General features: G+C 37.6%; 1 protein-coding gene across 3 annotated transcripts in view; it reads right to left on the reverse strand.

Moving 5' to 3' along the window:
* The window catches only part of TMEM182 (transmembrane protein 182), an 80,706-nt gene that overhangs the window by 54,693 nt on the left and 2,471 nt on the right, over positions 1 to 23,542 (reverse strand). The window contains exons 1-2 of one of the 3 annotated variants that reach the window (XM_030827673.1): positions 4,392 to 4,476; positions 169 to 268 (exon numbers count right to left, since the gene is read on the reverse strand). In XM_030827673.1, coding sequence (XP_030683533.1) covers positions 169 to 268; positions 4,392 to 4,394 — 103 coding nt within the window. In that variant the 5' untranslated portion in view covers positions 4,395 to 4,476. Of the gene's footprint in view, positions 1 to 168; positions 269 to 505; positions 832 to 4,391; positions 4,477 to 23,542 lie in introns of those variants that run through there. The other 2 variants (XM_003274883.3, XM_003274884.3) reach the window with 2 other exon arrangements.

Raw genomic sequence — 23,542 nt, forward strand, 5'->3', positions numbered from 1 at the left:
TATAGCCATGTCTACTTACTGAAAAGGACTCTCTACATGATGAACCTTTTAGACATCTGAGATTTTGTAACTCACAATCCAGTCTGCTAGAAGTGACATACACTATGTAAGAAACTGTTCATTTTTATTTTACAGACAAGAGGGAAAATAAAGCTAAATTGTACTTACTGTACCAGAACTTCCAAATATTGGAGTCATTCTCTTCCACAATCCCATTAAACCAACACCTCCAGAAGAACCCTTCATGGTGAAAAGTGACGTTCTCTATCTGCACAGAACAAAATGAAGTAACTTGCCATCAATACAAGAAATATAATCAAAATCATTACAGCCAGTAAATTTTTAAGGACATGTATTTTATCCCAAATAACGAAGCTCAGTAGCTTTCTACATATCTCTTCTATGAAGAAATAGACACTCCACTACTATTCTCTGATTTCAAGAACATACATAAGGCTATCTTCATAACTACCATGTGCATCACTATTTTGAAGAAGAGACTCACATTCTGTTCACCTGAACATCTCCCCACTTCAGTTGCGAGAAGCCAATAATCCGATCCAAAAGCCACCAAAAAGAGTAACACCCCCAAAGCACCAAAGAGAGCTCCAAAGAAGATAGCAATATTTAGTCTCATTTTCAATTCACTGGTTTCCTTTTAAATAAAATACGAAATTTTAAAATGGTAAGACACCTAGTTTCTCATAAACAACAGCAAAAAAAAAAAAAAAGAAGAAAAGAAGAATATTTTTGAGTTGGCAGAATCTTCTTGAGAAGGCTGTCCTAGCTCATGTTGTGGTGGCTTCTCGCTCACGCCCCACCGGCAGATTCACATTCCCTTTGCTCTCCCCTGGAGGGACTCCAGCCCAGCAGCTGAGAATTGCTGGCTATTTTAAGATAGTGATTGAGGAGCTGTCTTTCTCCCATGGGGATCAAAAAATAGCTGACCTTCTCTTGACTATAGAGAGAAGTATCAGGAGCTGGCCCAGATTATCATTACTGCTGTTGGGTAATCCACAGAAGTAGAAAGAAGATGGAATGGCTATGAAATCATTGAAAGCATTGGCCCCAAATCTTAAGTGTCTGAACAACCTCCTCTTAGTCTAGAATGCCCATTACAATCCCAAAGACACTTAAGACTCTCTTTGAAGATATATAAATCACAGATATAAAGAACCACAAAGACCGATCTTGAATACAATTGAAGTTGTAATTAACTTAATTCCTTTTGGACTTTTTTTGCGGTAGAAAATACATTTTTGGTCAAATAGTCTAACATAATACAGTACAGTTCACGTTTATAATCTAAACATTCAGATGTACACTTAAAAGGTCAAGAATGTTCATGGTAACGTGATTCTTGAAAGTATAAAGAAGAGCTTTTATGCAGCATATACTAGTGACATAAAAACAACACTTTCTGCAGCAGCCTCAGGAGTCTTATACAAGTTATTCCAAATAATCATCCCCAAAGTGGACTGATGAAAAAAGTCTCAAAAATGTATTATTTCCTGAATTAAGATGAAATAGCCCGATCTACTTCTTTTTCCTTCAATTTAAAATATCTAACTTTCTCAAAATATGAATCACACTTAATACTCACACAGACCACCTAATAGCAATGAATCTACATTTTCTTCGAGCCTTAACTCTTTACAGCTTATTTGTTTGTTTTGCTTTTATGTCTGATACACCAGAGGAGAGTATTTTTCTAAGTATTTGTGTGCATTTAAAATCTTGCACCGTTCCTTTGGTTATTGTTTTTATATTCTCAACAATAATCTGGACCACTTAATCTTCCAAGGGGGCATCTCAACTCTACCAGCTTTCTTCACTCCTTCTTTTTTGTGGCATGGGATAGATCCTTACAATGGATTTTGTGAGAACAAAAAGATCCTCAGTAAAGATGAAGGGCCCTGTTAGGCTGTAGCTATATGCAATCGGAGGTATTCAAAAGCTATGAATAAGGCCGTGCGCGGTGGCTCACGCCTGTAATCCCAACACTTTGGGAGGCCAAGGCAGGTGGAGGTCAGGAGCCTGGCCAACATGGTGAAACCCCACGTCTACTAAAAATACAAAAAATTAGCTGGGCATGGTGGCGGGCCCCTGTAATCTCAGCTAGTCAGGAGGCTGAGACAGAAGAAATGCTTGAACCTGGGAGGTTGAGGATGCAGTGAGCCGAGATCGTGCCATTGCACTCCAGCCTGGGCAACAAGAGCAAAACTCTCAAAAAAAAAAAAAAAAAGAAAAACATGAATAGAATTCTAAGCCATATAGAATGTTACACAATCATTAAGGATTAGATTTAAGTTAAGGGTTCATCTGAGCTGATCCCTCATCAAATGCTTAAATATTTTTTATAAGACTTGCCACACCATCAAGCTATGACATTTCTAGCCTGTGGCATTTAAGGACATCAGCAACAGCCATAACAGCTCTGCCTGATTTTCTGCCAAAACCTGCATCCTAGGAGTTTCCAGATACTTCTTCTATTCTGTCCTTTGAGATTGTGAAGCACAAGTTTCAATCCTCTGTCTGTGACAGAACCTTCTGATATTTTGAAGACAGCCATCACCCATGCCTCATCAATCACAGTCCTCCCCTACCCCTATATAGAAGTCTAAGCTATATTTTTCTAAGCCAAAACTCTATTCCTTTAAACGCCCTTGAGATTGGTACAACTCCAAACCTCCTCCTCTCTGTTCTGGTTCTTTCCTACAATCCTCAAGTGCTCGATTGAAGTGAGACATAGTAAAATATTCTGGGTATATTCTAACAGCTTAACACTACTGCTGTTCTTATCTGGACGCTGTGCTAAGAGTAATAATGGCCTCACAACAATGTTCATGCTGTAATCCTAATCTATGAATATGTTATTTTACATGGCAATATCCTGGATCACACAAGTGGTCCCAATCTTATTACAGCAAACCTTACATGAAAACCCAGGAACCTGTCCTAGCAGAGTGGCCAGAGAGAGAAAGGTGACCATAGCAAAAGGGTCAGACAGTTGCTGGTTTGAAGACAGAGGAAGGGGACCACAAGCCAAGGAATATAGAGAGCATCTAGAAGCAGGAAGAGGAAAGAAAACAGATTCTCCCCTTGAGCCTTCAGGAAGGAACGCAGCCCTGTCCACAAATTTGAGCTCAGTGAGATCCCTGTGGAATTTCTGACCTCTGGAACTGTAGGATAGCAAATCTGTGTTGTTTTAAGCCATTAATTTTGGGATAATTTGTTATAGTAACAATATAAACAATACAGATGCTATTCTATAATTAATGCAATATTAGAGCAAATTAAGTTTTCTGCAGGGGAGGGGAATACATCTTCAGGAAATGCTTATTGTGGATTTTTGAGAGTCCAGGCATTTTTATTGAGGTTACAATATATAGGCCCTGACTTTGAGGAGTTCATGAGATAGTGGGAAAAAAAAAAGAAAAGATTTGTTAGAACAAAATACATGGAGGTTTAATAATGAGCTCTGGTCATCCTGTAAACGTTTTACTGCTCCCCCACACGCCCCCTCCATGGATTAGTGTGGTTGTGGTTGCTGTGGTTGTACAGTTGTGGTTGTAGGTGACAGTGTTGTCGTTTGGAAAGAAAGAGAAATCTGTTGGATAGGAAGATTTTATTTATCTTATTTATATTTCAATGGTTTATGGTTGAAATTCCATGCATTAATACTAAATCTTTAACACATGCATACACTATAGTAGATTTTTTTTAATTAGGGGAAAAGAGTATAAGACTTTGTTGTTACTATTTATCATAATTTTGGTCTTTGTCAGAGAAAAGGATAATCTTTCTGGACTAGTTTCATCAATGAATAACATTTTCTCACCATTTTTGGTTTATCCAAAAATATATAAACATCACCATAAAAATGTTGCTAATGTTTACAGGACAGGGCAGAGCCTGGATAAATGCCATGAAAGACCACTCTCTATGGGGGCATTGCCTCAGGAACTAGGTATGTGTATTCAATATATTAAAGCAGCCATTAATTTTATTAACTTCAGAATTTCCAACCTTTCTTATGTGTGCATCTATTGAGAAAAATAGAATACTTTTGCTATCATAAAACTGAGCCATTTTAGCTTGATAATTCTCAATGCTTAGCATAGGACTTGGCACACAACAGGCACTGAAATAAAATAGAATCAATTTGTGTTAGGAATCTTGGCTGAGATGCAAATACATGACCTCCTGAGCAATCCAACTGGCAATCTACCCCCGAAAGAAACAGTGCTGATCTGGCCCAGCTTGGTCCTTGTTAAGTTCTGGAGAGCTGGATTTTAGCAGGTGCATGTTTCCTGTACAGATGTTTTCAAGCCATCTTTTAACAAATCCTTATTAGACTTTTGCTAATAAAGACATGAAATGGAGCTTACCATGGAGGAGGTAAAGGGTGTCTTTCTTCTTCAGAAAATTAGATATTTGCCTGTCACTTGAAACTCTTCTAGTTTTCCATGATTCCTAAAGAATTTTAATAGCCATTCAGTGTTGCTTCCCCAAGTAATCTCAGAAGCCTAAGAAAATGTCCATGCACTAGGAAGGCTGTTAAGCAGCTGTGGTGTTCTTCACAAATTCACAAATTGAGACATAAGTTTTCTCTTCCCTTTCTCTCTCTTTTCTAATGAAAGGCCAGGAAAAGGGACCTTTCAATAGAAAGGGCTGGTTAAGCCTCAACCTCAACTCCTAATAATCCTATAATAAAACGGCTCCATTGCTAGTCTATGTATCTATTACTTATGGGAATATTGACTCTTTACATTGGTAAGGTTATCACACTGAGTGATATGGTTTGGACTTGTGTCCCCACCCAAATCTCATGTCAAATTGGAAGAGGGACCTGGTGGGAACTGATTGGATTATGGGGATGGATTTCCCCCTTGCTGCTGTCATGATAGTGAGTGAGTTCTCATGAGATCTGATGGTTTAAGTGTGTAGCACTTCCCACTTCACTCTCTTTTTCCTGCCACCTTGTGAAGAAGATGCTTGCTTCCTCTTTGCCTTCCGCCATGATTGTAAGTTTCCTGAGGCTTCCCAGTCATGTTTCCTGTTAAGCCTGCAGAACTGTGAGTCAATTAAACCTTTTTTCTTCATAAATTACCCAGTCTCTGGTAGTTCAGTTCTTTATAGCAGCATGAGAACAGAATAAAACACTGAGTCATTAGGTCCACACGAATAAGCATGATGTCTCAGGATCAATACTGTAGGAGAAGTTGATTGTCAAAAATGTAAACTGAGGTGCCTAATAGTAGCTAATATGCATAAGATTCTACCAAGTGGCAGGCACCATGATGAGTACTCCAATACCTTGAATACAGGTAAGTCTTCAGTAGGCAGAATATGAAACAACAAGTGTCTCTGTGGGCATCCACTCTCTTGGGCAGGAATTTCATCTTCTGAAGGTCTTCATGGTTGTAGGAGTTAAAGATCTTCTCTGTGACATGAAGAAGGACAGAGGTAAGCAAAGAGGGATCTTCATGGGCTCCCACTACTAAAGGCAACTCACAATAATTTATGGGTAATGCCTCTATGTTAATTTCCTAAATGTTAAATGTTTGTTTAAGACTTTCAGCCTGTCCTCCCTGTGCTCCCAAGTCTAAATGAGGAGGCAATGTGGCTGAATGGGGACTGCGGAGTGATCGTCCAAGAGAAGATGAGCCTGGGGAAAAGAATAGGAACTGCCGGTAGGAGGTTCTGCTCCCCATGTAGATACTCTACTCTCCCTCCTTGCCAATCTTAAGAATAGGATTTTGGTTGGGCCCGGTGGCTCACGCCTGTAATCCCAGCACTTTGGGAGGCTGAGGCAGGTAGATCACGAGGTCAGGAGTTCAGGACCAGCCTGGCCAAGATGGTGAAACCCCGTCTCTACTAAAAATACAAAAATTAGCAGGCGTGGTGGCAGGTGCCTGTAATCCCACCTACTTGAGAGGCTGAGGCAGAGAATTGCTTCAACCCCAGAGGCGGAGGTTACAGTGAGCTGAGATCATGCCACTGCACTCCAGCCTGGGCTACAGAGTGAGATTCCATCTCAAAAAAAAAAAGGAAAAAAGAATGGGATTTTGCTTAATTAAGAAGAATTGGAGTTTCCTTTCATTAATGAGTGATCTTGAACCAATGGCTCAACTCTCTGAGCTTCCGTTTGTTTGTTTTTTCCTGAGACGGAGTCTCTCGCTCTGTTGTCCAGACTAGAGTGCAGTGGCAGGATCTCAGGTCACTGCAACTGCCTCCTAGGTTCAAGTGATTCTCCCACCTCACCTTCCCAAGCAGCTGGCACTACAGGCATGCATCACCACACTTGGCTAATTTTTTATGTTTTTAGTAGAGATGGGGCTTCACCATATTGGCCAGACCGGTCTCCAACTCCTGACCTCAAGTGATCCACCCACCTCAGCCTCCCAAAGTGCTGGGATTACAGGCGTGAGCCACCACACCCGGCAGGTTTCTGTTTTTTAATATGGAAAATGGGAACACTGCTTCAGAGGATTATTAGGGGTACTTGGTAAGATGACGTGTGTCAAATGAGCTGGTGTTTCTACGTACTAGCTTTATACTCCACTTTAGGTGGAGATCACATTTCTGACAAAGAAATTAAAAAACAAATAATAAAACAAAATTAAAAAGCAAAAAACACAATAAAATAAAACTCCCTTTGCTAGCACTGCAAATCTGATTTAAATCTATTTCACCAAACCAGACTAATTTCTCACCAGGTGTTCCCAGTGCTCCCACACCAATACACACACATCATCCTTCCTCTTGGAGCACCAGTAGCTCCTCAAATCTTTGCTTGTTCCCCATCTGATCAGAATGCCTTTCTCTTCCATCTACCTGATGACCTCTTCATTAGTTCCTTCAATAAATATTTACCAAGTGCCTACTATGAACTACATGTTCTTTAAGTGTTAACAGCAACACTCTGCAAGGAGACTCACATAACTCATACGAGTTTTCATATGTGTTTAATTACACTCTCCCTTTCCTAGACAGTTTTTAGAATCCACATGTTGTGGAACAAATTGAGTCAATAAATGTTTTTTTCAACAATCAAATCTGTTTAATAATGATGAGCAAATGAAGAAAACCCCATATACAATTTGCCCCCTTATTCTTAATGATGTTACTGGTGACACTGACCCCTACAAAGAGCATCCCCTTACGAAGGTCAGAGGGAAATGCCTGAGTGCTAAATACAAGCTGAATTTCTGAGCACTACTGTTATTTTTCATCTTAAAGACACTATAAATCTTGATTCATTTGACAAATATTTGTAATATCAAGCATATATCACTTGCCTGCTCCAAGACATATCATGCTGTGCCCTGGGTGGATACAGTGACTAGAATGTGCTCTCTGGCCTCAGTGAGGTAATACTCTCATGTAACTGACAGTGCTTCTCTCTTCACTTTGGTACCTGGTAAGATCAGAGGCTAAGTACAAACGGTGATGTGCTAGCTTTGCCCCTGCCTTCCCTAATTTCCTTCCTGTGCGCCTCACATTTTTGCATGTGTCTATATGCATTGCTTGGAATACTTTTGCGAACAAGGAAAGGACTCAACAAATAAAACAAATCAACAAAGTCAATTTGTAAAATCAGATATCTGAACGAATAACGTGTCTGGCTAAGAACACTGGTATGGTTCTTCCATTTGAAAAGCTCTGTGACCTCATTGGTTATCCTCCTTTTTTTCCCTCTTATCCTGTTTATTTCAGTCATAACTTCATTTGGAGATTCTTCAAGCTTCCTGGAAATAATATTTCTTTTAGGGTCTCTATTCACTTGGAGAAATTGCAGTGAAAATGTTCTAAATTTCTTAAATTACAAAATTAAAAAGCAATCTGTTAAAATCTAGAGTCCACTAAGATTAATAACGTTCCATTATGGTAAATTCTACCTTTGGTTTTCACAAGTTAAATAAAACTGGATAAGCAACAGCTGGATGACTATAAGCAACAGAAGGCTTTGCCTGCTTTGATTCAGTATCTTTTTACTTAACTTTTTAGTTAACTTGTTTTTATTTTCAGTAGGTACACTGACACTCAGCAGAAATCTCAAGTCACATGTTTAAGTGATCATGAGCAAAACATTCTTTTTTCTATAGTCAAAATTTCTAATCCTAATGTTGCATTATTCTTAATTAGCTCAAAATATCTAATGAAATGATTTAAATATTCCCAAAACAAAATTAATCGTCTAGTTTAAAAACACAAGCATGCCATTGCTCAACACCCAACGATGCTGAACAAATTTTTAAACGAATGCAGAAATCAAACTCCCATAGCATCTACACACTGCGAATCCATGTTCTAGAAAACTGGAATGGTTTACCAAACAATGTTCTGACATCTTTTTTGGAGATTTTAGTGTAGATTCTTTTTTCATGTGATAGTATGTTGTAGGTCTACAATACCTCATCTGCCACCCTAATATCCAAAAGTCTCTGAAAACCCAAAGCTTTTGGCAAAGCAGATCTGATCAACATGAGGCCATATAGCATGGATTCTCATATATTTTATGGCATAAATATGAATGTGTTTGATTTATTTCAAGGTTCCCCAGGTTCCATGAGTCGGTGTTACGTAATGCACAGTATATGTATCGTGTTACTTTTCTAAAATCCCCAAAATTCTGAGTTCTAAACACATCTGGCCCAAAGGATTATACATAAGGGATTGTGGCCCATCATCCTAGACACAGGAAAGTAAACTGAGAGATGACCCGAAGAACAATTGCTTCCTTATGATCATTATTGAAACAGATTTTTACTGCCTGTGAGCCACATGTGTCTGTGATTCTACTGACCCTTTAATCTTAGTTTTGTATTATGGTTCGTGATTCTTGTGTGACATCCTCTCCGCTACCTCCCTTACCCATCAATATAAAATACGGCCATATTGTAAGCATTTTGAGGGATTATTCACAGGTTTTCTAGTCTTACACATAGTACAAGAACAACAAATAAACTATATAGGACAATAAGTGGTTCGGTTTTTGTTTAGTGTTGCATCTCTTACACCTAGCACAATGCTGTAAGGTAGGTGCTCAGTAAAAATTTAGCTGTTCATCTTACTGAGCTTAATTAAATTGGTTTGAACACTGCCACCTGCTGGCCATAGGCAAACTTTGCATTCCACGGTACATGATTGTCAATTGTTGGGAAACTTTATCAAAAATGCAGAACTGGCTGAGTATGATGGTTTACATCTGTAATCCAAGCACTTTGGGAGGCTGTGGAAGGAGGATCTTTTGAACCCAGGAGTTATAGACCAGCCTGGGCAACACAGCAAGACCTGATCTCAATTTAAGAAAAATAAAATAAAAATATATATAGTAGAACAATGACTTATTAGTTTCATATTATTTGATGCCGAATAGCCTTAACTAAGATGGTTTCATCTAAGCATGTAGACCCCAATGACTAGTTTACACTGAACATGACTACAGCAAGATCCACAAGCTCATTCACCTCATTAATTTAGCAGTTTATGCTCATTTAAATTGAGAGTTACCTATACAAGTAATTCACACCAAGGGAGTTATATAACAAAAATATCCTTCCCTCTGCAAAAGGATTTGCTACCTAGCTCCAGGCTCTATTTCATAAAGGATTCTATTAGTGCATTTAAGTATAGTAACTGTTGAAGGGGGGGGGGACTTAAAACTCATTTGTTAAAATCCTGCCTTCAAATGCAGTAAGTACACGGTGAAACATTTCATAAACAAAACTGGGGACCAAAGAGGGAAATCATTTAATATAGAATTTGAGGGATTTTAGAAATCAAAATGATGTGACTTACAGGGATAGATCTATTTTATAAACAAATATACATTTTAAACTATTGTAATTTCAATGTAATTTCCTCATTCATTGGTTTAGAGTTAAAATAATTCATTCTAAGGTTGCATATTACACTTCATAAGCTAGAAGCTGTGTGAATGAAAAGGTGCTCCCCTTCTGTCCTTCAGTTATAAAAGTGCTCTGCACATTTCTTACATGCAATGACTTGAGTCTTAATTCAGAGAAAGAAATTCTGATCTATCCTTGTCTCTGGGGTATGTTACTAGTTCCTGCTTTATCAGGAAACATGTAATGGACTTGCAAACTCCTTTCCAACTGACTTTCCAGAGGAGGTGCTTGTAAGAGGCTCTAATGACCCAGCAAGTTCAGGTCATATGGCCCAAAGGAAAGACAAACTAATCAGTGAGAAAGTGAGCGAAATGCAAGGAGACACGTTGGTGTAACCAGAGTGCCACCATGTCTCCAAGAGGAAACAGCCCTTGGTGTTGCATCACTGTAAAATAGTCAGAAGTGGTCCAGGCAGAGGCCATTGTCCCAGGCCTGCTGAAGGTGCTGCCACAGGTTCTACATAGACGGCTCCACAGCCCTCTCCTCATGTTCTGCTCAGCCAGGTCCTTTAAATTCTGCTTAATTATTATACACATGTGGTATGGGGTAAGCACTTAAAAATTAGAGCATATCAGGATACCCAAATGACACAACAGCTAAATAACAAAAATGTCAAAGGTAACAAATAACAATGCCCAACACTTAGGTAGCTCTCACACTGTCTCCAGCTCTGTTTTAAGTGCTTGATGTTTGTCAGCTCTTTTGCTCTCCACAATCATCCACTGCAATAAGCATCAGGATTGCCCTCATTTTATTGATGAGGAAATTGAAACAACTCTGAATCTCTTTATGGCAGGGCTTTTTGGCCTAAGCACTGTGTATGGACTAAATCCTGTCCCTCTAAAATTCGTATGTTGCCCTAATCCCCGTGGGACTGTATTTGGAGATAGAACCTATAAGTGGGCAATTATGGTTAAATGAGATCAAAAGGGTGGGCTCTGATCTGGCGAGACTAGTATCCTCATAAGAAGAGGCTGGGCACAGTGACTCACATCTGTCATCCCAGCACTTTGGGAAGCCAGGGTACGAGGATCTCTTGAGGCCAGGAGTTCAAGACCAGCTTGGGCAACATAATGAAACCCCCATCTCTACAAAAAATTTAAAAATTAGCCAGGCATGGTGACATGCACCTCTAGCCCTAGATACTTGGGATGCTAAGGCAGGAGGATCGCTTGAGCCCTCAGGGGTTCAAGGTGACAGTGAGTTCTAGCCTGGGCAACAGAGTGAGACCCTGTCTCTAAAAAGAAAGAAAGAAAAAGGACATAATGATACAGGAGTTAAGAAGAAGTTATGTAGCAGATAGTGAGGGTAGAAAAGTCCTTGGTAAGGTTTTCCTTTTAATGAAAAGCAGCCCCAAAATCATTTTCTTTGCTAACAAAGAGTAGCCTGTAGAATCAAGCTGCAGACATAGAACGGCAGGCTGGAAGCTTGGATGGGTGAAGGCCAGCAGCTGTGCCAATAGGAAAGGGCCACCTAGGACTATGCATGTTCAAAATGGCGGCTCCATCTTTCCTTCTCCTTTCCAACCACATTTGCAGTAGGCAGCAGATGACGCAGCCCAGGCCAAGTGGAAAGCTCATTTGCAGAATAAGAAAAGGGTGGGGTGACCAGCTTCCTCATGCACTATGTAAACGCCATACCTGGTCCAATCAATCTGTGTGCCCTATGTCAATCAGACACCGCCTCCTCAAGCCTGTCTATAACATCCGGTGAACTCTGCAGTGGGCCGGAAGACCCACTTGGGCAATCCTCTCTCTCACGAGAGAGAGCTATTCTCCTTTCTCTTTCTTGCGCCTATTAAACCTCTGCTCCTAAACTCACTCTTTGTGTGTCCATGTCCTTAACTTTCTTGGCATTAGGCAATGAACCTTGGGTATTACCTCAGACAACAACGTGGCTTCAAAACCAGAGAAATCTCTCTCTGAGCATGCAGTGAAGCAGCTAAATGAGGCCACAGCAAGAAGGCAGCTATATGCAACCCAGCAGGGCAGGCCTTACCAGAAACCAACCCTGCTTGCACCTTGATCTGGACTTCCAGCTTTCAGAACTATGAGAAAATGTTTTTAAGCCACCTAGTCTGTGGTATTTTGTTGTGGCAGTCCTAGCGGACTCATACAGCACTGTGAACACAGTGGGTGGGTAAAAGGCCAATCACACCTCACCCAGGTTGGGACAATAAAAAATATATGCAGAGGTTGCCAAATGTCCCCTTGGAAACCACTGTTCTATGGAATCATCACAAAACTGATTTCTGCAGAGTCTGAGAGAGAATGAGCTGAAGTGACACTCATCCCAGTAGCAGACTCCAAATGTGTTCAAGTTCTTATTCATTCCCCCATTGAATACCCGGAAAGACCTTCATAAGGTTTTGACTGTCTGACATTTGGAAGAATGCCCTATTATGGCAAATCAGGGAGATGGACAAAAGGAGGGAATAAAAGATGATTATGGGAAGGTGTACGTTTGCTTCAAGGAAGACTCAGATGGCAGAATTTCCTTAGGACAGAAGCAACATTGGCAAAAAACAGGTATAGGAATAATGGTCATACTTACAACCATGGGAGGCACATACAAGTTGGTCTGTTTCAGTTTTCAAATCTCATACATTATACAATGATAAAGTTCTGGGAAGGTCTAGCAAAACTTCTATTATGCCACTTTTTTTTAAACACTGAATTTTTAAAATTTGATAGCAGAAATGCTTAATATGCTTTCACTAGCAGACCAATAAGCAGAAAGCAACTGCATCAGAGTTCAAACCAGAAAATGAAACATTGTGGAAGCGAAAGTGAATCTGTGCAAGTAGCATACTACTTAAGCAAAAAAATGTTTTTTTCATTACTGAGATATTAGGCAGCCATCTTTTCCTGCTTCATTTTTTTAAAAAAATCATTTATTTATTATAAATTAATTAATGATCTCCAGATAGAAAACTGAAAAATATGCAAAGAAAGAAAACAAAGGGTAATCTCACCACCTAGACGTAATCACCGGAAACATTTTGAGGTATGTTTTTCATTCCTTGTATTATTCATATAAACATACATCTAATTTTTTTTGTATAGGATAGAAGCAAATATTTGTATTTTTTACATAAAAATTATAATTAATTTTGAAATTTTACAGAGGCAGTTTGTGTTTGAAACTTTATATTGTCATGCAAAGGGAAAATGATCTTTTCTTGAACATGATGAAATTAATTCCATGTGAAATATGTACAGGTATATCTATTAATGCTCTTTGGTACATAATTATGTATATGTTTCCAAATTGTTTCACAACAGATGATTGGTTCAAAGTTTTCTCTAAGGCACCTTTATTAAGCTATAACTAATATACCATAAAATTATCTTGATCAAAGTATAGAAGTCAATGATTTTTAGTATATTTACAGAGTTTTGTGCCCATCACGATAATCTACTTTCAGAACGTTTTCATCTTTCCCACTAAGAAATTGCCTATTTGCAGTCACTCCTCATTCCCAATTCACCCTCAGCCCCGGGCAACCACTAATCTACCTTCTGTTTCTATATATTTGCCTATTCCATGTATTTCATCTAAATAGAATATATAGAGGACACTCAATATGTGGTCTTTTATGATGAGCTTCTTTCAGTTAGCATACTATTTTCCCCAGTTCATCCACATTGTAGAATGTGTCAATAATTCATTTCTTATTACTATCTAATATTTTACTGTTTTATATGCTACTAATATTATTAGAAATAATATTATATTTTTAAAGCTAAAGTGTTCTTCTTCTACTTTTTAGAAAATAGGTTCAGGATTTTACATTGTAAACCAAAGTGAGATAAGTAAGAATATAAAATATGTCCAATTTTAGGGTACTAAATCTGTCTCTTTAAAATGCATAAATCCAAGAATCTGGTCCATTTATTGTGAGAAATCCCTCCAGCAATCTTGGATCTGTGTCATACATTATTTATTTTAGAGTTTTCCTTGAACTTGCAGATGGCTTGAAATAACATTCTTCTTTTCCAGAGCTCTAAGAGTGGTGGAGAATCAAAGCTTTGATAACTGGGGAAATAATTTAAGAACAATCTTAATGAAAGAGTAAAAAGAGGGCTGAGTTAGAATTAATGTAAATTTTTCTCAGATAATGTCATTTTCATGTTATCAGCTTAATTTGAGAACTCAGAATAAAAAAGAAAAGACAAAAGAGAAAAAGACAAGAAGAAAATACCCTTTTAACTTAGGAGGTCACAGCACTTATAATAGTAATGCTTCTTTCTTGACATTGCTAAAATCTTACGTCAGGAAAACTGAGGTGAAATGCAATTAAGGACTCTGCTTTGTTTATTTTAGTCATAGTTAAATCCAGCCTAGACTAACAAATAGAATTCAAGCAATTAACAAAAGATAACTTTAGTAAAGTGCCTAGCATAGGACCCACCACATTGCAGATAATCTATTAAAAAGTTATTTTGTGCCCTTTCTCATTCTAACCTGAGTATGTCTAAATTCTCTTTAGATCAAAACATATGCTTTATCAAATTGATTTAGAATTATACATAGGACAGAGCAACAGGTTAGGAACAGTAGGACCAATGACAGCAGCAGTGAGAGGGCCACTCACAGGACTAGATAGACCCAGAGTCAAGAGAACCAGCTGATCAAGGGCATTTCATTGCGGGGCAGATGAACTGTCTGTGGCAGACTATCAGTGTCCATGGATTTCCCATTTTCCTTGGCATTAGATCGGAGCTGCCCTTCTGGATTTTGGTTGTTTGTGCCTACACGGAAAGTTACTTTCAATCCAAGGATTTCAAGAATGAATGGGGCTTACCCATCTCTCACTTTACCTCTGAAGGCAACCTTGAAGATAGGAGAGCTATGAAATGGAAGAGGCATGGGTCTCTAAGTCGCCATAGGGAAAAAAGCTACCTAGGGGAGTTGCCTGACCTTCGTAGTGTTATATGAGCAAGAAAAAGAAAAACACAACAACAACTTTCTGTCTTAAGTCACTGAGGTTTTAGGGGTTGATTTGTAAGGACAGCAGAGGAGCTAGCCTATTCTGACAAGTGCATTTTCCATCTCAAAAGCTCTTGAAGATTCATATTATTCGAACAAAGAATAGTTACTGAAATTCCTAATAATGGCCGTGTCAGATATTTAAGATGTTTAAAACCACCAGAACTCTGTCACAGCCAAATCTGTCTATACAAGACCCTCTGGACTCACTTAGCAGCCTCTCTAGTTCTCTCTCATTTTATTCTTTCAAGGATCCTGTTTTGTTTTGCTTTATTTTCCCATGGGCTGTACATTTCATGGTTACATGACATCTCAACTAAACATAGGAAGACCACTTTTCTACCTACTATATACCTACCTGACTAACTACTGTGCAGAGGCTCCTGTTATCATGACCTCTGTCACCATATTCAACAATTTGGATGTCAGTATCATCCTGGACTAGACATGAGTTTAATACGCATGTTCCTTGCTCATTAATATTTAGATAGTGATCATGCCTATATTTAAAACAGTACTCAAAGGCACAGAATTAGTTGGGTCTATATTATCTTCTACACCAATTGAGACTATACAGATTATGACACTTTCCCTGGCAAAGACAATGTCCAAGGAGACTGGATAAACACACACCCTTACACTGAAGAACTAGCGGAAAGGAAGGACCAGCAGAAGGGAAGGACTCACCTCCAACTGAAAATATATATACATCTCACTATGTACTGTCCTATGCATCATGTTAAGGTTTCAACAAAATACTACAGAATATATCAATAAAAGGAAAAAATAAAAAGAGTCTGAGTTCCACTCCCAGGGTGACAGCGTGAGGAGCTCCATGACCCACTCCCCAGTGGAACGAGTATAACTGATAAAAACCATTTAAGATATCCAACCATTTAAAGTCTAATTAATTTGTCCTAAAGGCATAAAGCAAATTGTAAAACATTTATTAAAGAAAATATTTTAAAATTCAGTAAGAACAGCAAGCATTTGTGATATTTGACCTAAGGCTCAATCCTTTCTTCCCTTGATCAAAAAATATACAAAAATTAACACCAGGCATGGTGGCTCACACCTGTAATCCCAGCACTTTGGGAGGCTGAGGTGGGCGGATCATGAGGTCAGGAGTTCAAGACCAGCCTGGCCAACATGGTGAAACCCCATCTCTACTAAAAATACAAAAATTAGCTGGGTGTGGTTGTGCACACCTGTAATCCCAGCTACTCGGGAGTCTGAGGCAAGAGAATTGCTTGAACCCGGGAGGGGTTCAGTGAGCCAAGATCATGCCACTGCACTCCAGCCTGGGTGGCAGAGCAAGACTCCGTCTAGAAAAAAAAAAAAATTAACTCAGAGGGGATCAGAGACCTAAATTTAAGTGCTAAAAGTACAAAACTCTTGGGAAGAAATCTTCATTGTCATGGGTTAGGCAATGTTTTCTTAGCTATCACAGCAAAAGCGTAAGTAACAAAATATAGATAAACTGGACATTATCAAAATTAAAAACATTTGTGCATCAAAGGACATTGACATCAATAAAAGATAACTCATAAAACTGAAGAAAATATTTTCAAATTACATATCTGATAAGGGACTTACATTTAGACCATATAAAGAACTCTTACACTCAACAATTTAAAAAATAACAATTAAAAAACAGGAAAATTATCTACACTGGTATTTCTACCAACAAGGTATACAAATGGCCAATAAACACATGAGAAATGCTTAATATCATTAACCATCAGAGAAATGTAATTCAAAACCATAGTGAGATACTGCCTCACATCCTCTAGAATGTGCTATAATCCAGTTACAGAAAGTGAAAAGTATTGGTGAAATGTGGAGAAATTAGAACTCTCGTACACTGCTGGTGAGAGTGTAAATTGGTGTAGTCACTATGGAGAACAGTTTGAGTTTCTCCAAAGTTTAAACATAGAGGTACCATCAACCCACTAATTCTATGGAAAGAGAAATAAAAACATATGTTACCATCAAAACTTATACACAAATGTTCATAGCAGCATTATTCATAATATCCCAAAACTGGAACCAATCCCAATGCCCATCAACTGACGAATATATAAACAAAATGTGGTATATCCATATAGTGGAATGTTATTGGGAATCCATGCTACCACATGGATGAACCCTGAAATCATGCTGAAGGAAAGGACCCAGTCACAAAATAATATCTATTGTATAATTCCATTTATATGAAATATACAGGACAGGTAAATATATAGAGACAGAAAGTTTATTAGTTGTTGCCTAGGGCTAAGAGGGATTGGAGGTTTGGAGGGTAATGCCTAAAATATATAGGTATTTTGGGGGGCAGTGATTAAAACATTCTAAAATTGTGGTGATAGTTGCACAACTTCATAAATATATCAAAAGCCATTAAACTGTATGTGTTAAGTAGGTGAATCACATGGTATGTGAATGATATCTTAATAATGTTGGAAAGAGAGGGAGAGAATGCTCTGAGAGACAAAGGAATTATTACAGGCAAACCCAGATATGACTCCTATGTTGAAGCTATCACACAATCACCTTAAAATAACTATAACTAATATGTTAAAGATTATAATGGAAAAGTTAAACAAAATGCAAGACCAGATAGGTATCTTCAAAAGAGAGATAAAAACTCTAAGAAAGATTCAAATGTAAATTCTAGACATTAAAGCAAAGCAACAGAGATGAAGATTGTCTTTCACAGTTTTATCATCAGACTAAACACAGGCAAGGAAAGAATTGGTGAATGTAAACACAGATCGATAGAAATTATCTAAACAAACAAACAAAAAAAGCATAAAGAAAAAAGAGTGAGGGGACAAAGGAAAAAAAGAATACACTATCCAATATCTGTTGGGCAACAGCAAATGGTCTAACCAATTTGTTACTAGAGTTCTAGAATTAGAAGATGGAGAAAATGGGAAAGAAGAAATATTTGAAGATATAATGGCTGAGAATATTCCTGAGTTACAGATAGACATCAAATGACAGAGACAGGAAATGCAGAGAATACCAAGTAGGATTAATGCCCAAATAGAAAACAAACACATGTAAGCATCTCATATTCAAAAAGCTGAAAGTCAAAGACAAAAATAAAACCTTAAAGACAGTCAAAGGCAAAAAAGACAAATTGCTTTCGGAATAAGAGCAACAATTATAGCAGATTTCTCATCAGAAAACATATAAATATGAAGACAATAAGCGAAATATTTTAAGGGCTAAAAAAAATAAAACACTTGTCAATCTAGAATTCTGTACACTTCAAAACTGAAGGAGAAATCAAGCCTAGTTATATAACATAAACAAAGGGAGTGTATTGTCAGAAGATCTGCTCTACAAGAAACGCTAAAAGAATTTCTTCAGAAAGAAAATGATATAGGTCAGAGATTTGATTCTAAACAAAGTAATTAAAATTGTTCTTCCTCTTAGTTCTTAAGATGGCAGCATAAATTACCGATTTTAAAACTTCTTTCTAATATATACATTTAATACTATAAATTTCCCTCTAAGCAGCACTTTTGTTGCATCTCACAAATTTTGATAAGTTACATTTTCATTTGTAGTTTGTTTCAAATATTTTCAAATTGTTCTTGAGGCTTCTTTAAGCTAGGTGCGATTTATAAGTGTATTGTTTAATATCCAGATATCTGAGTGTTTTCAAGCTATTTTCTGTTACTGATTTCTAGTTTAATTTCACTGTGATCTGAAAGTGTAGTTTTTATTGTTTCTATTCTTTTAAACTTGTTAAAACGTACTTTATGGCCCAGAATGTGGTCTTTCTTTGTGAACGTCAATTTGAGCTTGAGACAAAGGGGTATTCTGCTGATGTTAAAGTATTTCACAAATATCAATTAAACCCAGTTGTAAGATGGTACCTTATCTATAAATTACTGATAAGTGTTAAAGTCTGCAACTGTAATCACGGATTTGTCTACATCTCTTTGAAATCTTATTAGTTTTTGCCTCAAGTACTTTGTTAGGTTCGTAGACGATAAGGTTGTTAGGTCTTCTTGGAGAACTGACCCTTTCATCATTATGCAGTCTCCTCTCTACCCATGATTCTTTTTTTGTTTTGAGATACATCTTGTCTGAAATTAATATGGCTACTCCAGTTTTCTTCTGATTAGTGTCAATATGATATAATTTTCCCTAGCCTTTTATTTTTAATATGTTTTATATGTAAAACGGGTTTTGTGTAAACAACACACAGTTGCGTCCTGTTTTTTAATCCACTCTGACAGTCTCTCTTTTAATTGGCATATTTAGACCAATCACATTTAAAGTGATTATTCATATAGTGGAATGAATATCTACCATGTCTGTTACTGTTTTCTACTTGTTGCACTGTTCCCTGTTTCTTTAATCTTCCACTCTTATCCAGCCTTCTCTGTTTTGTTTCTGTTCACTTCTTTGCTTTTGAGACAGGGTCTCACTGCGTTGCCCAGGCTGAAGTGCAGTGGGCAGTTATAGCTCCCTGTGCCTCCCATTCCTGAGCTCAAATGATCCTCCCACCTCTGCCTCCCGAGTAGCTGGGACTACAGGCATGTGTCACCATGCCTGGCCCTTCTCTGGTTTTCATGGGAGCATTTTATAATTTTACTTTCTCTCTTTTCTTTCCATATAAATTACATCTATTTTTCAAAACATTTTGTGGTTGCCCTAGAGTTTGCAATATACATTTACAAGTAATTTAAGACTAGTTTCAAATAACATACTGACTCGCAGGTACTGTTGATACCTTATAACTTTGTATTTCGAAATGCTCCCTCATTCCCTGATAATATTGCTGTGATTCATTACATTTATCTTCACACTATAATCACTTGGTACACTGTTACATTATTACTTTGAACAAACCATTATCTTTTAGATCAATTAATAATAAGAAAAATAAAAGATCTTATTTTCATGGATTCCTTTTCTGACACTGTTCACTAATTTATGTAGTTTCAAGTTTCTGACTTTACTTTCCTTCTCTCTGAAAAACTTCTTTTAACATATTTTGAAAGGCATGGCTAATGGAAATGAATTTCATCAGCTTTTTTTAACCTGAGAAAATTTTTATTTTTCCTTCACTCTTGCAAGGATAATTTTTATGGACATAAAATTATTCTAGGTTGGTGGATTTTTTCCTATTAACACTTTAAATATCTCACCGCTTGCTTGTATGTTTGCTGATGAAAAAAACAGTTGTGTTTTTTTTATCCTGGCTCCTCTATAAGTAAGATGTTTGTATTCTCTGGCTTATTTCAGGATTTTCTCTGTTTTCAGTTTTCTGTGCTTTAGATATGCTATACCTCAGAGTAGATTTTTTGGTATTTATCCCGTTTGGTGTTCTCTAAGCTACCCATACATGTGGTTTGGTGTCTGTCTTTAAATTTGGAAAATTCTAGTCCATTATTTATTTCAAGTAATTGTTCTTTCTTATCCTTTTGATATTCCAAAAGAATACCAAAGGGTATCTTACACCTTTCCCTTTTGGTATAGGATGCCAAATGGTATCTTATACCTCTTGAAATTATCTCACAATTCATTAATATTCAATTCTTTTGAATTTTTATTATGCTTTTTTCTTTGCTTTTCAGTTTAGGAATTTTCTATTGATCTAACTTCAAGCTCAATTATTGTTTCCCTGGTTATATCCAATCTACTGATGAGTCCATCAAAAGCAATTTTCATTTCTGTTACAGTGTTCTTGATTTCCATAATTTTCTTTTGATTCTTTCTTAAAGTTTTCATCTCTCTGCTTACATTATCCCTCCGTTCTTGCATGTTGCTTACTTTTCCATTAAAGCCCTTAACATAATAGGCATAGTTATTTTAAATTCCATGTCTAATAATTCCAAGACCTGTGTCATATCTGAGGCCAGTTCTAATGCTTGCTTTGTCTATTCAGATTATGTTTTCTCTTGTCTTTTAGCACACATCGTAAATGTTTTGTTGTTGAAAGCCAGACATAATGTCTTGAGTCATAGGATCTCAGGTAACCAGGCTTTTTGTATGAGGTTTCATGTTACTCTGGCTAGGAGCTAGGCTGTGTTAAATATTTTCACAGTTGGAGGTTCCAGAGGCTTCAGTTTCCTCCAGTTCCTTGTTTTATGTTTTCTCCCCTCTTGCATTTGGGTTTCCCTAGAAACTTCTTAATTAGTCTGTGTCTTGTATCTCAATTGTAATTCACTGTTATTATACTGGAACCTTGTTAATATTTTTGTAAGGTGTTGGGTAGGGGAAAGGTTCTATAATCTTATGATTAAATTTCAGTGTTTTATTGGGCTTAAGTGTCTAGGGTTTAACCTTTAAAAACATTTTTAGCTTTTTTTCTTCCTTCATATGAAACAAAGATAGAGGAGACTTGAGTTATCAAGTTTTCCTTTTCTAGGTAATGTAAGATTCTGGCTAGTAGTTTCCCTTACATGTTTCACCTTTGCTATAGAGAACGCTCTTGGTGTATTTCAATAAGGTTAATTTTCCCCTGGATGTATTGTTAAATGCTTACTTTTCTTTTCCTTCTGCTGGGAACCTGACGGAATTTTTCTCAGATCTTCAACATAAGAACCTGGTGGTCCTTCTGTAGGTAACGGCCATTAAATTGTGGGGGTATCCCTAAAACTAACTCTCCAAGAGTTTCTAACTCTCATGCCCGCCACATTTAGGTCAAGTAATTCATCAAAATTACCCCTGAAATCATCCTACTAGTTACTAGTTCCAGCAGCTTCTGCTCCCAGTAAGCTGATCTTGACTGTAATTGTATATGCTAGTATGTCTCTCCAGATTTACAGTGATTCCAAATTCTCTTAGGTATCTATGAAAAGTTGTTGGTTTTCAGTTTATCTATCTTTTTATGTGTGTTTGTTTTAATAATGGGAGTGGAAACTTCCCAAGCTCTTTATATGTTGGCACAGATACCAGAAGCCCTCTACAATTTTTATATGAAAGGAATCATATGGCATGTGTTCCTTTTCATTTGGCTTCTTCACTCAGCATAATTATGTTGAGATTCATCCATGTTGTTATAGAAATTGACAGTTCATTGTTTTTATTGCTAAATTATACTGAATTGTATGGCTATACCACAATTGCTTATCCATTCATCTGTCGATGGATATTTAGATTTTCCATTGTGGGGTTATTACAAATAAGGCTTGTATGGGTATCTGTGTACAACACCTTGTTTACATATATGTTCTCTTATCTTCTGGGTAAATATCTCAGAGTGTAATATTTGGGCCACATGGTAGGTGTGTGTTTAACTTTGAACTTTTTAAGACATTCCTAAGCTCTTTTTAAAAATAATTATGCTACTGCACATTCCCACCAGCATTATTGGTCCAGGTATTAGTCCATTCTCACACTGCTAATGAAGACATACCCGAGACTGGGTAATTTTTAAAGAAAAGAGGTTTAATTGACTCATGGTTCAGTATGTCTGAGGAGGCCTCAGGAAACTTACAATCATGGTGGAAGGGGAAGCAAACATGTCCTTCTTTACAGGGTATAGCAGCAAGGAGAAGTACTGAGCAAAAGGGGGAAAAGCCCTTTATAAAACCATCAGTTCTCTTGAGAACTCACTCACTATCACAAGAACAGCATGGAAGTAACCACCTCCATGATTCAATTACATCCCACTGGGTCCCTCCCACAACACATGGGGATTATGGGAACTGCAGTTCAAGATGAGATTTGCGTGGGAACACAAAGCCAAAACATATCAGTTCATATTCCTACCAACTCTTGCTACAGTATTTTACTCAATAACAAATCAAATGACACACAGTTACATGCAGTACACCATAAATGAGTATGGTTACCTTAATAATATCTAGTCTCCCAGTTCACAATCACGTTATATTTCTTCATTTATTTTGAAATTTTTTCCTATTTCTGAGCAATATTTTTCAGTGTACAGGTCTCTCTTGGGTCTTCGATTTTATCTCACCCCATTCACCCCATGTAAGAAATAAGTTAGCCTATTACAATTTCATGAATGCCAGCAGAAGACATAGGATCAGAGACAAAGGATTTTATCACTCATGACACAGCAAGCAGCTGGATCAGAGTTGACACAGAGTTGACAGAATTGACACAGCAACCAGACTACTGGATCAGAGACAAAGGATTTTATCACTCATGACACAGCAAGCAGCATAAACATCAGCATATTTGCATGAGTTTTCCATGCCTCCACATCCCATGGAGGTTGTATTAGTCCATTCTTGCAATGCTACAAGGAAATACCTGAGACTGGGTAATTTATAAAGAAAAGAGGTTTAATTGGCTCACAGCTCCACAGACTGTACAGGAAGCATGATGCTAGCATCTGCTTGGCTTCTTCTCAGAAAACTTACAATCATGGTGGAAGGCAAGAGCTAGGCATCTCATGTAGCAGGAGCAGGAGCAAGAGAGAGTGAAGGGGAGGTGCTGCACACTTTTAAACAACCAGATCTCACAAGAACTCCCTTACTAACTCACTATCACGAGAACAGCACCAAGAGGATGGGGCTAAACCATTCACAAGAAACCACTCCCATGATCCAATAACCTCCCACCAGGCCCCACCTCCAACACTGGGGACTACAATTCGACATGAGATTTGTTGGGGACACAGATCCAAACCATGTCAG

Source organism: Nomascus leucogenys, chromosome 14 (assembly GCF_006542625.1).
Source record: "Nomascus leucogenys isolate Asia chromosome 14, Asia_NLE_v1, whole genome shotgun sequence".
In the NCBI taxonomy this organism is placed as follows: domain Eukaryota; kingdom Metazoa; phylum Chordata; class Mammalia; order Primates; family Hylobatidae; genus Nomascus; species Nomascus leucogenys.